Below are 16,426 nucleotides of genomic sequence, written 5' to 3'. Positions count from 1 at the left end.
TCCTCAGGAAGCATGGAGACAAAGCAGACACTCAAGGGAGCAATACCTGACTGCACCAGGGAGTCAGTATAGAACCCTGTGACATCTGTAGTCACTGGTTACCTTGTACAAGTTTCTAGCTACATGAACTAAACTACTTGCATACAAGTGACAGCTGTTTTCCCCAGTGAACCAGAGGAAAGAAAGTGAAACACTGTGGCATTTTACCTATCGCCATACCCTGTCATTTCTGTAATATCCTATTGGTAGGATGTTGTCTTAGTTTCTTTCCCTTTGGCTGTGATAAAATTCTCTGACAAAAGGCACTTGGGGAAAAAGGGTTTGTTCTGGCTCACGGTTCTGGGCACACCACAGAGGGGAAGTCAAGGTGGCAGGGCTGGAAGCCTGGTCACGTCATCCCCGTGGCGAGGAAGGAGAATGATGAATGTCCACGGCTGCTCAAGTCCCCTTCTCCACTAGTTCAGGATTCCGGCCAGGAATGATATCTCCACAGTCAGAGGACCCAGGGGTCCATCTCTCAGGGGATTCTAGATTCAGCCAAGTTGGAAATTAACAAACTCCCACATAGGGGCCAGCCCTCTTCTGTGGAGAGGGGCTGCCTGCACACAAAAAGTCATGCTTCCCGGAGGCCAATGGGGATGTACCCTGGACAGAACTGCTTTTGCCGAAATAACCCAATTACACTTCTCAGTCACACATAGTGGGGACAGAACACAGGGACACAGAACTGGCCTCAGGTGTGGAACTTAGAGCTGGCAGAATGACTAGGTTGTCAGACGGTGAAGAACAGAAAGAAGGGAAGCAAGTCCTGAGTAGGAATTCTGCCCAAATCTCCGGCAGATCCCTAAGTTCTGCAGACAGTCCCCGCCCCCAAAGGTCTTACATTTTGGAAACAACAATTAAAGGAAAAAGGGGGGGGGCAAAATCCTAGTAGCTTTACACTGTAGAGGAGACAGCTATTTGTTTGCTTCAGTGAGGTTGACTTAGTTCTTATCTGCACATCAACTCTCAGAAAGAACAAACCAGTTTCAGAATTGCCAAACATTGGAAACACAATCGAGTTTTTAACCAAGAGTTAGCACACATGCAAAGAAGACAGGAATCTCTTGGCTCATAACAGGAAAGAAAAATCTACCCAATAGCAATGGCTTCTACTGTGTTGAGATGGTGACCTATTATTAGCAAAACAGATCAAATCAATGATCCGAATGACTGATAATAATTAGTGAAGAGGGGGGCTGGGAGTAGAGAAAGGAGGGGAAACAGCAGCCTGGCTGTAAAAGTTAATTAGTTAATTAATTAATTAAATTAAGAAGCAAAACAAAATAACCAAAGAAAAATAAGTCATTAACTAATGAACAGATGTCATCTCAATAGTGAAATAAAACTATTTTTTAAACAGCAACTGTAAGTCCAGAGAAGAAAAGAAAATAATCTAAAATAAATTTATTAGTAGGCCCAACAGCAGATTGAAAAAAAAATCAGCGAATTTTAACACACTATGCAAACTGTGCCGTCTAAAGGGGAAAACAAAACAGCAGCAAAAATCTAAATGTCAGGGATTAGTGAGATATTATCCCAATGTCTAGCATACATGTAACACACACATACACACCTGAAACTCCTCACACAAACATGCATCCCAAACACACACACACACACACACAAATGCGCCCACACCCACAAACACAAGCATGCAGTACACACTCATATACCACACTCTACACACAAACAAGCACCCACATATACAAAGATGCAGGACACACACACACACAAACATACACGCCACACACACATATACATACACACAAACACAAACATGCAGGACACATCACACACACACACACACACACACACACGTCACTCCAGAGCAGGAGCTAAGAACGAGGCTTGGCTATGACTCACATCTGCTATATTTTGATTTGATTACAATCAGGAAAAAATAAGAACTCTCTAGATAAGGTGCCAGTTGCACCAAGTCAATTTCCTGGCTACAACTTAGCTATGTTAGTCTTTTCTTTAAGCTATGTTGCAAATGTGATTTTGGGTCGTATAAATATAACTTATTTTCTACTGCCATCTGGTGTTTTGCTGGGGCACTGTCTATTTTTATCTGAATACTTTTTTTCGAAACCTTCACAATATAACTATGAAAACACATCACTAACTGTACTTAACAATACAATGCATATTGGTCTATATAACCCAAAGTCTAGTATACATGTAACGCATGAAACTCCTTAAACACAACACCAAACATGCACCCACACCCACAAACATGCAGGACACACACACACAAACATACATCTCACACACACACACACTCTCTCTCTCTCTCTCTCTCTCTCTCTCTCTCTCACACACACACACACACACACACACACACACACACATCGAGAATTAGTCTAAACCAAAGGAAATACATAAAAGCCCATAATGAAAACACTGCCTTGTTGAACACTACTGCTCTCTCTCTCCCTGTCTCTCTAACTTCCATGCTAATTCTGGTCCTCACCGGTCGCCTGGATGTCTGTTGTAACCTCCTTGCGTCCCTCTTCTTGCATCCCTCTGTTCCTTTTGTTGGCCAGAATGAGGCTCTAAACACCATGGATCCCTCTCACTGGAGACCATCCGGAAGTCCTGGCCGTGACCTTCCAAGTTCTCTGTGAATTCCTCAACCTCTGATCTCTCCCACTCCAACACGGTCCCTCCTCACATTCTTCACCGTTTACTACCACTAACCAACACGCAACTGCACTGAGCATGCGCACCTTAGGGCCTCGGAATATTCTCGGTGAAGCCCAGACTCTCTTCCCACGTGGAGGACAAAAGTCCCTCTATTGACTTGTCAGGAAGGGGCTGCACGTACAGCATCTCCTCCTGCCCGCTATTGTTTCTCCTGCTGCACACCCTACCCCTGTGTGTGTGTGTGTGTGTGCGCGCATGCACACATATAAATATACATGCATGTAGATAGATAGATGATAGATAGATAGATAGATAGATAGATAGATAGATAGATAGACAGATAGAAGGGCATCTTGGTCTACAAGAGCTAGTTTCAAAGATACAGAGAAATCCTGTCTCGAAAACCAAACAAAATCAAAAGCATATAGACAGATTTATAGAGATGCATGCATAATTATATATGTAAATAGTCTAAAATTTGAAAAAGTCCCAAATCCAAAACATTTCCGGCTCCACATATTTTGAATATCATCCTGTGAGAGCTCTAACTTCATTTTATTACTGTTGCAATATCCCTGGTGCCCCAAACAGAGTCTGGCAACCAGACGTGAACAGGTGCTGAATGAGTGGATGAGACATTGAATGCGGCAATGTAGCAAACTGCACTCTACTGGCTTGTAGCTCACACTTGCTTTAGGCTCTGGAATATGGATATGTGGGGAAAGATGACATCCAGTGGAGAGAGACTGACATAGCAATTTTATCTAAAGCAGATTAGTAATCTGATTCAATTTTAAAATCAGGTTATCTCGGGGATGGGGAGACCCTGGAAGGTAAAGTGCTTCGCTGGAACACTAAGGACTCAAGTTTCAATTCCCAGTAACCATGTAAAAGTACCCCTGCCAGCAACCCCAGTGCTGTGGGCAGCAAGCAGATCCCAGGGACTTGCTGGACAGCCAGACTAGCCCATTGGGTGAGCACCATATTCAAGGAGAGATCCTGTCTTCAAAATAAGGTGGAAATCAATAGAAGATATCTGACATCAACCTCTGGCTTCCACCAGATGGATTATTTTAAGTTACAAGCTGTACAGGAGGATGTGTGTGGTTGGAGGTAGGGAGGTCTGCTCACGAGGTAAAGAACTTGCTGTGTAAGAATGAAGACCTGAGCTCCCATGCCCAGAACCAATGAAAAAGCCAGATTTCAGAGCACAGGTATCTGTAACCCTGGTGTTCCTGTAGGGAAATGGGAGGTGGAGGCAAGAGAAATGAATCCCATGGGAGCTCTGAGGGTGAGAACTAACACCCAAGACTGTCTTCTAATGGCCACACACCAGCCATGGCATGGATGTGCTTGCATTCACACATTCACACACACACACACACACACACACACACACACACACCAACAAGGGGTGGGAAGAGACAGGCACAATTCATACCAAGCAGTCAGTCACACGACCACATGCTTTGCTGACTCCCCATGGGAGGCCTCACCCTCTCTGAGGAGTGGATGGGGGATGGGGTGGGGAGAAGATGGTGGGGAGCAGGAGAACTGGAGGGAGAGGAACTGGGATTGATAAATAAAATAAGACTGTTTTAAAAATAAAAGAAAAAAATTAGGTAGCTGCATAGACAATTCACTCAGTAGTCAGTATCCATATTTTTGGGGTATGTGGGTGGTATATGTGTCTGTGTATTTACATATGTGCACACATCCAATGTACATTTTTGTGCACAGGCCTGTGAAAGCCTGCAGTTAGCACTGGGTGTCTTCCTCATCTTTCTTCACCTTATTTTTTGAGGCAGAGTCTCTCAATAACCCCACAGCACAGGGATATGACTATACTAGCTGGCCAATAAGAGCCAGGGATTCATCTATCGCTACCAGCCCTAGTACCAGAGTCAAAAACACAAATCATTGTGTCTGGCTTTTATATAGTGCTAAGGAATCTGAACTTGGGTCCTTGACCTGACTCAGCCATCTCCCTAGCCTCAACAGTACATTATTAACCGGACATAATATCTGCCTGGTATTCTCGTAGATAACAGAGCTACAACAAAGAAGAAAGACAAAAAAAATGTCTGTCTCCAAGAAGCTCTTTTTTAGTGGGATCTATAGTACTGATAGAAGCCCACAGCGCTACATCCTGGAGTCATCGCACTGGGTTAAAGAGACTTGAAAATCATCATACGAAGAGCACTGCTAGACAAAGCAGGTGGGTGCTGGTTGTGGAAGGGTCCACAGAGCTCCCCATCCCTGGAGGAAAATTAAGGAAGCAGCTCACATCCCAAATACAAGAAGGAGGTATGGATCCCATGTGGGTGTGCCCTGGGCCACACTATCTGGTCTCCTTAATTTGCCTGAACCAAAATTCCCAGTGTACTTGGAAGGCAAGTGAGAGTGGACATGCTCCCAGAAAACAGGGCACCCTCTTTCTCCCTTCTCTCATGCAGTGCCTAGGGTGGGACAAGAGACCTAAACATCCATGCCCTGGGACAAAAACCCTGTTCTCATCTGTGTTTTCCCGGTTCCTCACAGCACATCAGCAAGCTGAGTCCCAATTCTCCCCCTTGGATGTAGAAAAAACACAGGGATGAACATTCCAACTACATTTGTTTCAGTGCTTAGAAATTTCCTGGGAGATCCAGCTCACCTTAGAGCCCTCTGTCCTATGCTTCTCTAGAGACTCATATGGACCTGTCTATGCCAAGAAGGAAATGACTTACTAAGCATTTCCTGTTTGGTACACCCCCTCTAAACACTTTGTACAAATTACCCCCATTAACTTCCTCATCAGCTATGAGAAGTAGTAATAATTCACACGTAAAGATGCTAAGGCATGAAGCAGCTAAGCAACTTTAATCATAGAACAGCGAACGTTCTAGTAGCAAGGGGGCTAACTGACAACTCTGACCTTTGTGTTTAAATTCTCATGTCTGAAAAGGTGTTACACACTCCTCTTCTGTCCTGACATTGCTCTTCTTTCCCTGTCACATGATTTTATCAGCATGAAGAAACCTTAAAAGGAATGAAATCTTGGTCTTTAAAATCTTTCATGCAACCATGACTGAGTTACTCATTGACTGGATGTTCTTATCCTGCCAAATCCCATCTCCTGTGTAAATAATGTGCCTACCAAAGGGTGCTATTGAGGCCAGCTGTCATAAGCCAACTTGACCCAGGCTCACCTACCTAATCAAGAGCTTCATCCCGGGCATCTGTTCATTCGGAGATCCAGGACCACGTCTGTTTCTGCCTGAATTTCCAGGCCACCTATTCTTCAAGCCACACCCTTCATCACGTCTCCCCTCTTTACTGACATCGCCTCAGGTCAAGCTGAAGCGTAGCAGCAGCACCACCACCACCTACCTATCCCTTGACAGCGCCCTACCTGGCCTCCTGGCCACTTGATCGCTCTCTCCCATTGTATCCACCCTCCTGCACGCTCGCTCCAGAATACCAAGTACAACCACAGGCTAGCAGGCATTTCCAGTCCTCTGACTCGCCGTGTATGATCTGCCAGCAGGGATAATACCCAGCCACCTACAAAGCTCAGCTCTCTAAGCTATGTGAAATAGGAGCAGAGTGAGCGAGGCTCATCCAAAGGGGGTTGCTTATCAGGCAGCTCTAGTTTTAGGGTTTCTTTCTGAATCCAGGTGAAGATGACCTCCTCAAGCCCAAGGAGTATGTTCCTTACTTATCTGGCATGTAAAGAGTTACCTGTGGGAAATGAGATTGAAAACGAGAAAGAAGATACACCCAAACTTCCCCGACAGGCGGTCTCTCATGAAGTAGTAACTTCACAGAGTTAAGACTAAGAGTGAGAAAAGTTCCCCAGTGCAGGGCAATACCTACCCAGGCGGAAGGGGAGGGCATGCATGACACTGAATTCTGACCTCTAGCAATGTAGCGCAGTAGGACATGTTAAAAGCAGCCACATCACATCATGAAACCTGGATTAGAAACAGACTATGACACCGTTCCCTTGGAGTCCCAGCTACTCGAAAGGCTAATACAAGAAATTTCCAAGTTCAAAGCCAGCCTGAGCTATGTGGAAAGTTCAAGGCTAGCCTAGACAATGTAGAGAGACTAGTCTCAAATTAAATAACTAAATGATTTGGTGTGTGTATGTGTGTTAGAGCACTTGCCTGGCACACACCAGGTCCTTGATTAGATTCTCAGGAAAAAGTACATGTTAAGAAAAGGGGTTGAAGGTGTTCGTTTGTAATTTTGGTCAACAAGTTTGCTCTAAGTCTAAAATATTTATAAGTACAACAGACACCAATTCTGCCATTCAAAATTTTAAAATACTTCAAAATAATGACAATATAGAGAAGAATTCATCTCCATTTTATTGCTCTCAAGCAACAGCACACAACAGACACATTATTTTAGACAACCCAGCCCTGTTGCCCAGCATGGCACAGATTTGTAAAGACAAGGCTCATTAACGCACACATTTGTTTTATCAAATAAAAATATTTGAAGTTGGTGACAAATGATTACATACAAAAGTCCAATGGAACTTATTTCAACCATTTATCAATAATGTCACTCCCAACTGCCCTAAAAAAATACGGTTTTATAAAAAGTAGTGTTCTATAAGTTGCGATATTAAGAGATTTATAATTCAAGTTTTAAATCTATAGCGTCCATAACAGCTTTAAAAATTATTGCTTATTGACTTAGCTGAGGTGTCATTACACACTAAGCCAGCATGCAGAAGTCAGAACACTGTGACTACAATGTTCAATGACAAAATTTATTCTGCTTTTTATGCTAAATAAATAGGCGGGGGCATGGATCACTCTATCTTAAAACAGTGTTAACATAAACAGGAGCTACCCCTGTCCTTCAAATGAAATATCTTTATGGCTTTGTAAAAATGGCTGCTGGCTCTGCCCGAGCCATATCTCTACTAGCTGCCTTCTTTTCTAACCAATCAATTTTTCATTATTGCATCTTTTCTGAGCTGCAGAGAAGGCTTAGTAAAGATAAGGTAAAATTTCAGTGTGTGAAGGAGGAGGCTCATCCCAGGTACCCAGCAGCAGACATTGGGCCAGTGACTGCTTTTCATACCCTCTGAATCCCCTCAACCTGAGGGACCATGGACTTCACCTAGCGAGAGCCCTGAGCAGACACCAGGGGCGAGAGGGTACTGCCTAGGAACAGCACAGGATGGTCATTAAACTACGCACCAGCAGTCTCGATAATGTAAATAAATAGAGACTGGACTAAGGTTGTTATAGCTGATCTGACATGCTGAAGTGTGAGGACATGTATATTTTGCAGGCTACTGTTTACTTTTTGTCCCCCACGAGGAGTTTAATTCTGAAAAGTATATCAGTGAACATTCACATCTTGAATAAAAATATTAAAATTTCAAATAAACCACTAAAAACTACAAAACAAATTTCAAAGGCAGTGCTATATCCTGGCCGCTTGAAATCTATTGTCAACAGCCCTGATTGGGAGAACAGTGCGTGGATGAGACTCACATCTCCTCAGCCGCCAGGGTACACGGTACAGGGTACAGGGTACAGTGTTCAGGGTGCTAATACAAGGTGCTCACAGTGGCTTTTAAATCCCGAATAACAGTGTTCATGCCAGTCAGTTCAGCACAGCTAATGCTAATTATTAATAAAATATTAAACCCTGCCATGACAATTTTTGCTACATCATCAATGTATCATCAAGTCTTCTCAGTAAAATACACATAAATATAGAAAAATCTAAAGCTGTACCCCGAAAGAAAAAGAAACCCAAGAGAGCTACAGGTGCTCTCAATAAGGACACACAGGAATGTAGAGTAATATGTCATTAAAAAAAAAGAATACACTAAATTGCCAGTGGACTGTCATTCACTCTAAACATCGTTAGTGTCTGTTCCCAAAGATCTCCATCTGCCAGTAACTACATCATGAGATCTAGCACAGCCATCTTTTGGAGCGTATGGTTAGTCTGGTCCTCCTGTGGTAGTAGGGGCAGTCTTTGAAGCTTTAAGTATCTGAAAAAATAAGGGGAAATCTAAATTAAAGGACCAGCCAGGAAGACTGTCAAACTGCTTCATTTTCATACCACTTAAAAACACACTCACACGTCAGCTTAAGTAAATGTTTTGATTTGTTTTTAATGGTAACTTGGTAACAGAATAAATTAACAACCCAGAAGTCTCTGGCCATTACTTGACAAAGCTGCTGATGGGAGCCTGGGGCTCCTGAGAACACCTGACAACACCAAATGCAAGAATCTCGGGCTTATGAGAAACACAGCATTAAAATTCTTTCTCTTACCCATAATCTTAAAGAAATACAAAAAAAAAGTCTGTATTTAAAAGATTGAGTACATAAAGAATTTCCAAAGGTATTTCTGTGGCATCTCAAATACAGGAAGAGGGAGCTGGCTCAGGGTTTAAGAGTCCTTGCTTGTCTTCCAAGGATCTGTGTTTAGCTCTTGGCACCCATGTAGGGGGCAGCTCACAACCACCTGTAATTCTAGCTCCAGATGATGTGAGACCCTCTTCTGGCCTCCCTAGACAGGCCCCCTCACAAAATCACTAAAAGAATAAAATAGAGAGTAATTTATGTTAACCTTTACTACTGTTGACAAGCATAAATATTTTAAAAGCAGCAAAATCCATTTTTATCCAACTTCAGACATGCATTTTTGCTCCAGATTTTAGTGTGTGGTTTGTTTCACTGTACAGTATTGGGTTTTTACACAGAACTGGTTAAGAAAGGAGGTGGCTGCTCCCTAGAGGCCAGGCAAATGCTGCTACAATTTCTAAGTCCAAACTACTGATGAGGCTTTAGTGTTTCCCATAAACCTCTGTATCAGAAATTTAATTTAAAGAGTGGTTTTCAGGGACAGTCCAGTTTGGAAGAGGTCAGGAGGTTGAGGACTACAGACAGAATTAGTCTTTTGAAAATCAGGAGAAAGGGCCAAGCTAGCAGGCTTTCCTAGACTCAGCACATCCTCCTCAACCCTGAGGTGATGTAGTGAAAGGGCCATCACCAGAATCCACGCACATGCTGACGCCATGGACATGGATATCCTGTAGAATTGTGAGCTAAATACCGATTCGTTACAAATAACTTAAGATAGTTTGTGACTATAGCATTCCCTTCTGTCGTGTGTGTGTGTGTGTGTGTGTTGGCTTTTGTCAAATGACAGGAAGCTAGACAAATATTGGAAGAGGGAATTTTAATTGAGAAAACCCTACAAAAGATTGGCCCATGGGCAAGCCTGTGGAATACTGTCTTGATTAGTGACTGATGTGGGAGGGCCCAGCCTATTGTGGGTAGTGCCATCCCCAAGCAGGTACATCTAGAGTAGATAAGAAAGCAGACTGAGCAAGCCATAGGGAGCAAGCCAGCAAGTCCATTCCTGCTTGGCTTCAGTTCCGTCTCTAGTTCCTGTCCTTGCCTCACCCTGCTTGAGACGAACTATAACTTGTAAAGAAATAAACCCTTTCCTCCCATAAGTTGTTTTTGCTTATAATGGTTTATCACAGCAATAGAATCGCTAAGACACTACTTATCATCCATCCATCTATCCATTAATGCATCAATCTATCATCCATCCACCCGTCTGTTCACTCACTCACCCATCCATCCATCCACCCACCCACCCACCCATCCATCCACCCACCCACCTACCCATCCATCCATCCATCCATCCATCCATCCATCCACCCACCCACCCATCCATCCATCCATCCACCCACCCATCCACCTGTCCATCTGTCTGTCCACCCACCCACCCACCCATCTATCCATCTATCCATCCATCCATCCATCCATCCATCCATCCATCCATCATCTATCTCTATATGTAGCCATAACAAAATCCAAGCCATTATATAAGCAAGAACTGTTGTTGCTCGGGTGAAGCAACTAGAAAGTGTACATATAACTTTATAGACCCAACAAAAGTGACTGATCAATAATCACCAAAAGACACGTACAAGAATATAGCGGCTTCCTTCATAGTAGTCAAAAAAAACTAGAAATACTTACTATATCTGTCAACATCAGAATGATAAAACATTATTGTATGGTCGTAAAAAACAGTAATGGTTAAGATTAAATTACTGGACTTTACAAACAAGGAAATTTGAAGCTCACAGATGTCATGCTAAACAACAAAAGCCAACCACAAAAATGCTGGTGGGGGTGTGTTGCTCTAATTAAATTAAATTTAAAAGCAGACAAAACCAGTCTAGATGTTGTAGGTCAGAACATCAATTGTAGAGACTTCTGACAAGAAACAGAGACTTCTGGGGTGCAGGATGTTTTCTAGACTATGGTCTGAGTATTTACAAACATGTATACACATGTCAAAACCCATCATTTTAACACTTCTCAGGATGCAAATTACACCTCAGGAGGAAAAGTTCACAAATATCAAGTTGACATTATGCTATAATTTAGAATTTAACAACTAGACTTTGAGAAAATAAATAGTTTTGAGTTAATGGGAAGCTGTTCAAAGTTTAACAGAAAATGCTCATTAAATAGTAGTAAGGGAGATGGGACCAGCAGTTAAGAGTCCTTGCTGATCTTACAGAGGACCCAAGCTTGGTTCTCAGCAGTGCTGTGAGTAGGCTCACAACAGCCTGTAACCCCAACTCCGGGAGAGCTGCTGCGCCAAGAGTATGATCACCAGCTTCAGGGAGACAGGGCAGAAGAATCTTCCAGAAACCATAATGCCCTCACATCTCTCTTCTGAGTCAAACAATTCTCGACACGTTAATTGATGGTCTTCTACTCCTTGGCTAGCACACTGAGGCAGAAACTTCATGGGGCCACTTAGCTCACGGGGTTTTAAGTATCATTTGGCAAAAAAGTTACCATAAGCAACTTCGTAAATGACTCCTCTATAAGTCATCCCATTGGTACTGTGTGGATCTATCCTTTGAAATTGCTAGGAATATGCTGCCGACTTCAAATAAAAATGTGAATTTAAGGAGAAAAAATTTTAAAAAGTTTGGGGGATAAATATTTTAATCAATTTAAAATATCTGGTATTCAAAATATTTAATTTCTCAGATCAGAATGATCCTTTTCTAGACTGGTCTTTCACCTACAGGGCACCAAGGAGGCAAAAGTTACATTCTTAGAAAACAGTATGCCACAAATTTTCTCCAAGCCGATTCTCTACATACCCCAGTCCTATGTGATAAACCGAGGAAGACTGAGAAAGGCATACAGGAACAGGACGCGTCTAAGTTATCAAACTCAAAAGGCCCCAGAAACTTCTATCAGCTTTTTGACCTTCATGTCCTTGAGACATTCTAGAAAACAGCAGCTTTTTGACCTTCATGTCCCTGAGACAGTCTAGAAAACAGCAGGATGGCGGGCTCTGGAGTCACCATTTATTCTCCAATTGCTCTCCTACTAGTCACCTGTGGGGTCTGAGGAAGGTCATGGCCTTGCCACATTTCAGCCTCCTCATTTGCAAAATTAACACAAATGCAAATCTAGCCTCTATGGTGTTCTACCTGTTTAGTTAATCCATGAATGTTCTAGGAAAAAAAATGATCTAAAGCTTGATAAGTCATAACTCTCAGTACTTCCTACCTTGTGACTGTTTCTATGGCCATGATGCCTTATAGGAGCAACAGAATTACCTCATCATGAACTTTAGCAAACAACAGAGAAACTGTCTGACCAAGCCCTGGAATGATCGAGGAAAGCAAAGATATAGCATTCTGCATAAGCCCTACAGCCCAGCTTTCCAGAGAAGCACTCTGGTGAGGTACAGACCCAATGGCTATGTTCCCACAGCTCTTGCCATCAGACAAACAACACTTTCGCAGAATTAGTCAACTGAATGAACCAAAATACCATTAACATAGGTTGATCATTTTCCCATACCATTATATAATACAAACTATAACATGAAGTAAGACTAAGTCGGGATACAGGAAATGAGTCAGCCACATGCAAAGGCTCCAAGTGACCGCTGATTCTGAGCCTCACCCTTTCTCACAGCAATGTCAAACGACAGCCATGCAAAGTATCCAGGGAGCTTTGACAAAACCCAGTTCCAGGGCCCAGTTCTTGATTAGTTCCTTTGGGTTTCCAGCTCCCTTTGCTCTAGCTCACAGATCAAGTCAATTAATCCCTTAACAGAAACAGCCGCATCCACCACTCCCTGAGACCTCATCACACACTGCGAAGCCTGCCATGGATCATGCCTTCAGTTCTATGTGCTTTGATTGAGGCTGGAAGGTATCTCTTTACAAAGCACCTTACCGCACTACCCTGGTAACCACTGGTATTTTATGGGCATGCTCCAAATCAATTAGGGCGTCAGGCTGTAAGGCAATGAAATAAAGGCAGAGAGGGGCATAGGCTCAATTCCTTTCAGGGTAGTAAGGGCAATAATAAATTAAAAAGTATAGACTACAACTAGAAAAATACTCTTTGGAAATTCATTATTTCCAAGATTATTTCTCAAATACTTTTCTTTAAAGATTTATAATCATCAAATGCCAACTCTATAACCCATTCTATCTGTGAGTGTCAAGCAGTGTTCAACAAGGAACAGAAAAACAGGAAGTTTCAGCTTTGCTTGCCCTCCTTGCCGATTCTAAATGACAGAATACACATTATTCCACAGCCATCACACAGATGTCTCCATGGATATCTTTCCATTTACACTGTAATACCGCTGACTCGGGTCTCTACATTCAATGTTTCTGAATATTAATTAACATACATGTACATGGTATGAAAACTAGCAGAAAGTAAAACAGTCCATCCACCAAATAAGCCACAACACACACTGAAGCACAACGAAAAATATTCATTATTTTATTCATTTACTTATTGGCTACTTTTTAGCCTAAAATTCAGTATTCAATTAATTCTGGCAGGTACAATTACTCCTACCAAAATCGATAGCGGTTATTCACATCTCTGCTAAAGATTTGTATTGCACACAGTCTGAAAAGGAGTAAACAGTAAACCAAGATAACCAACGATAAAAGCAATAAAATACAGAACCAGTAAGAAATGACGGGAGAAGGAATGCAAGAGGAAGCCCAGGAAAGCCGTCTTTCCCCTGTCCACACTGATCCCTGATCACCAGGGTAGTTTGCGACACCTCTGGAAAGCACTGGAAAGCAATGGTCTTGGCCTGCGAGATCTGAACTCACTAGTGGACAGGGGACCATGGGGCAAAGGAGAGTGTGGGGAAGTGGGTTCCATGTCGTGGCTACTGAGCAGCTCTGCATAGATTGGTGGCTGTGGGCACTGATGATGCCCTCCAGAAGGCTGGGGAGACAGGAGCAAGATGGACAGTGGGGATACATACACACCATTCCACCCCACCCTGAGACAACCATTTCTATATCCACCATCAGACGCGTTGAAAATCAAAATGGAAAAATAAAAAGCACAAATCCCTAACTTACGTTCTGCATCTTCACCAGCATCCACAATGGGATGCTCATACAGAAATTGACTAAACGCTTCTTAAATTCCACACAACATAAATGTATGAGTCTGAACCAGGAATGTGTTTTCCATGACTCTGTCATGTCATTAGAAAACAAATGTCTTTTTTTTAAAGTATAGAAATCCTCTTCAAGATTTTTTTATCCACTATAGATCTGTTTCATACGGTATTTTATGAATATAAAACACCAACGGCATTTTAGATTTTAAATTAAAACACCCATTTGAAAATTTAAAATGCCAACAGTATTTTAAATTCAACCAAAAAGGAAAAAAAAGGCAAAACACACTAGATCTAAGGAAATGTCATACCTGGTGGAGTGTCTTGCTGTTCTTCCACGGAGGGGACATTTATTTCTAAAAATTAAACAAAGCAACAATCCATTATATGCTGCATATCAAGGCTACAGCAATCATTTTTACAGAATTCACCTCTGATTGTCATAAAAACACTAGGATTTGACACTCTCAGGACAAAAGAATTAGCTACAGTTGAGCAAAGCTGCAAACTTCCCAATCATTTGCAAAACAGGCTCAGGAGGTGACCCAGCTAACAGCCAGCAGATGGCACTAAGACCAGGTTCTCTACAGTTTGGCATCAGACTCCATAAACTAGTGGAGGGATGACCAGGCTGCAGCACTGACCACGGGGCGCCTTTCCCCTCCGAGCTGCAGCACTGACCACGGGAGCCTTTCCCCTCCGAGCTGCAGCACTGACCACGGGAGTCTTTCCCCTCAGAGCTGCAACACACACTGACCACGGGAGTCTTTCCCCTCCGAGCTGCAGCACTGACCACGGGAGTCTTTCCCCTCAGAGCTGCAGCACTGACCACGGGGAGCCTTTCCCCTCCGAGCTGCAGCACTGACCACGGGGAGCCTTTCCCCTCCGAGCTGCAGCACTGACCACGGGAGTCTTTCCCCTCAGAGCTGCAGCACTGACCACGGGGAGTCTTTCCCCTCAGAGCTGCAGCACTGACCACGGGCAGTCTTTCCCCTCCGAGCTGCAACACTTCCATATTGAACCTAGAGTCTTGCACACCAGCATGAGCTACCACTGAACTCTCCACTCCACAGGATCAGAAATCCTAAGATGACTCTGATGCGGATGTGAACACTAACTTCTTTCTCTTGCTGCTTGGAGACATCTAGAAAGACTGTAGACATCACCAGCTGACTGTAAGACAATGGCAGGCATGCACTAGAAACTACGTCACATACTAATTTCTTCAAACCTTTCAGCCTATTTAACACTACCTTAGCCATAAGATTGTTAGTTTTTGTTTCTTAAGAATTGTAAGAGGAGGCCTGGTCTACAAGAGCTAGTTCCAGGACAGGAACCAAAAACCTATGGAGAAACCCTGTCTTGAGAAATCCAAAAAAAAAAAAAAAGAATTGTAAGAGGCCAGCTGTGTCCATGCCTTTGATCCCAGCACAGGAGAATCTCTAAATTGAGGCAAGCTCGGTTTACACAGCAAGTTCCTGGACAACTAGGGCTACATAGAGTCTGTGCCTCCCAAATAAAAAAACAAAAAAGAGGGGGAAAATGTGAGTGAATTTAATTTTAAAAGGGTTTTTATTACTAATATTCAAAATATTGATATGCCTACTTTATTCACTTTTGTTCTTGGTGCAACCTGTTCTTAATTATAAAAATTATAGGCTGAAAACAGAGTATTAAAAATATTTTACATAAAAAAACAGAAGGCTGAGTAGATTATCAGTAGTCTATATGTAACCCCAAATCCCAGCATTCCCTTTCCCTATAGGACGCTCACTATGAGTTTCAGGCCAGCCTGGCTACATAGAAAAATCAGTTTTTAAAAGCAAATAAGTAAATCCAGCCCCGTCCCCCATTAAAAGTTAAAAAAAAAAAAAAGACAAAAGAAAAAAGCAAACAGGACTGGAGAGCTGGTTTAGCAGTTACGAGTACAGAGGACCTGTGTTTAGTTCCCAGCACTCACAGTGGCTCACAGCTGCCTGCAACTCTAGTTCCAGGACACATGGTGCAGTTTCCTGGCCTCCACAAACAGCAGATACACACACGTGCACGGCAAATACATACATGCAGGCAGCATACTGATACAGATATATTTTTTAATATATATAACAAATATAACAACAAAAACCACACTCCCACCTGCTGTTAATGCACTAATATCCTCACTTTCTGCCGATCACTGATATCACACTATCAGAGAGTTATTATTCCAAATTAAATTAAATGTTCAGCTAGTTCTATCCTGGAAAAAAAAGTACATTCAACAAACTCA

General features: G+C 42.6%; 1 protein-coding gene across 5 annotated transcripts in view; it reads right to left on the bottom strand.

Annotated features, from left to right (window-relative positions):
- The window catches only part of Asph (aspartate beta-hydroxylase), a 159,719-nt gene that overhangs the window by 75,616 nt on the left and 67,677 nt on the right, over positions 1-16,426 (bottom strand). For all 5 annotated transcript variants that reach the window (XM_057790317.1, XM_057790315.1, XM_057790316.1 and 2 more), the window contains one exon: positions 14,469-14,513. In XM_057790317.1, coding sequence (XP_057646300.1) covers positions 14,469-14,513 — 45 coding nt within the window. The remainder of the gene's footprint in view (positions 1-14,468; positions 14,514-16,426) is intronic.

This window comes from Chionomys nivalis, chromosome 16, assembly GCF_950005125.1.
Source record: "Chionomys nivalis chromosome 16, mChiNiv1.1, whole genome shotgun sequence".
Taxonomy (NCBI): domain Eukaryota; kingdom Metazoa; phylum Chordata; class Mammalia; order Rodentia; family Cricetidae; genus Chionomys; species Chionomys nivalis.
This window is presented reverse-complemented; position numbering and strand designations above follow the sequence as displayed.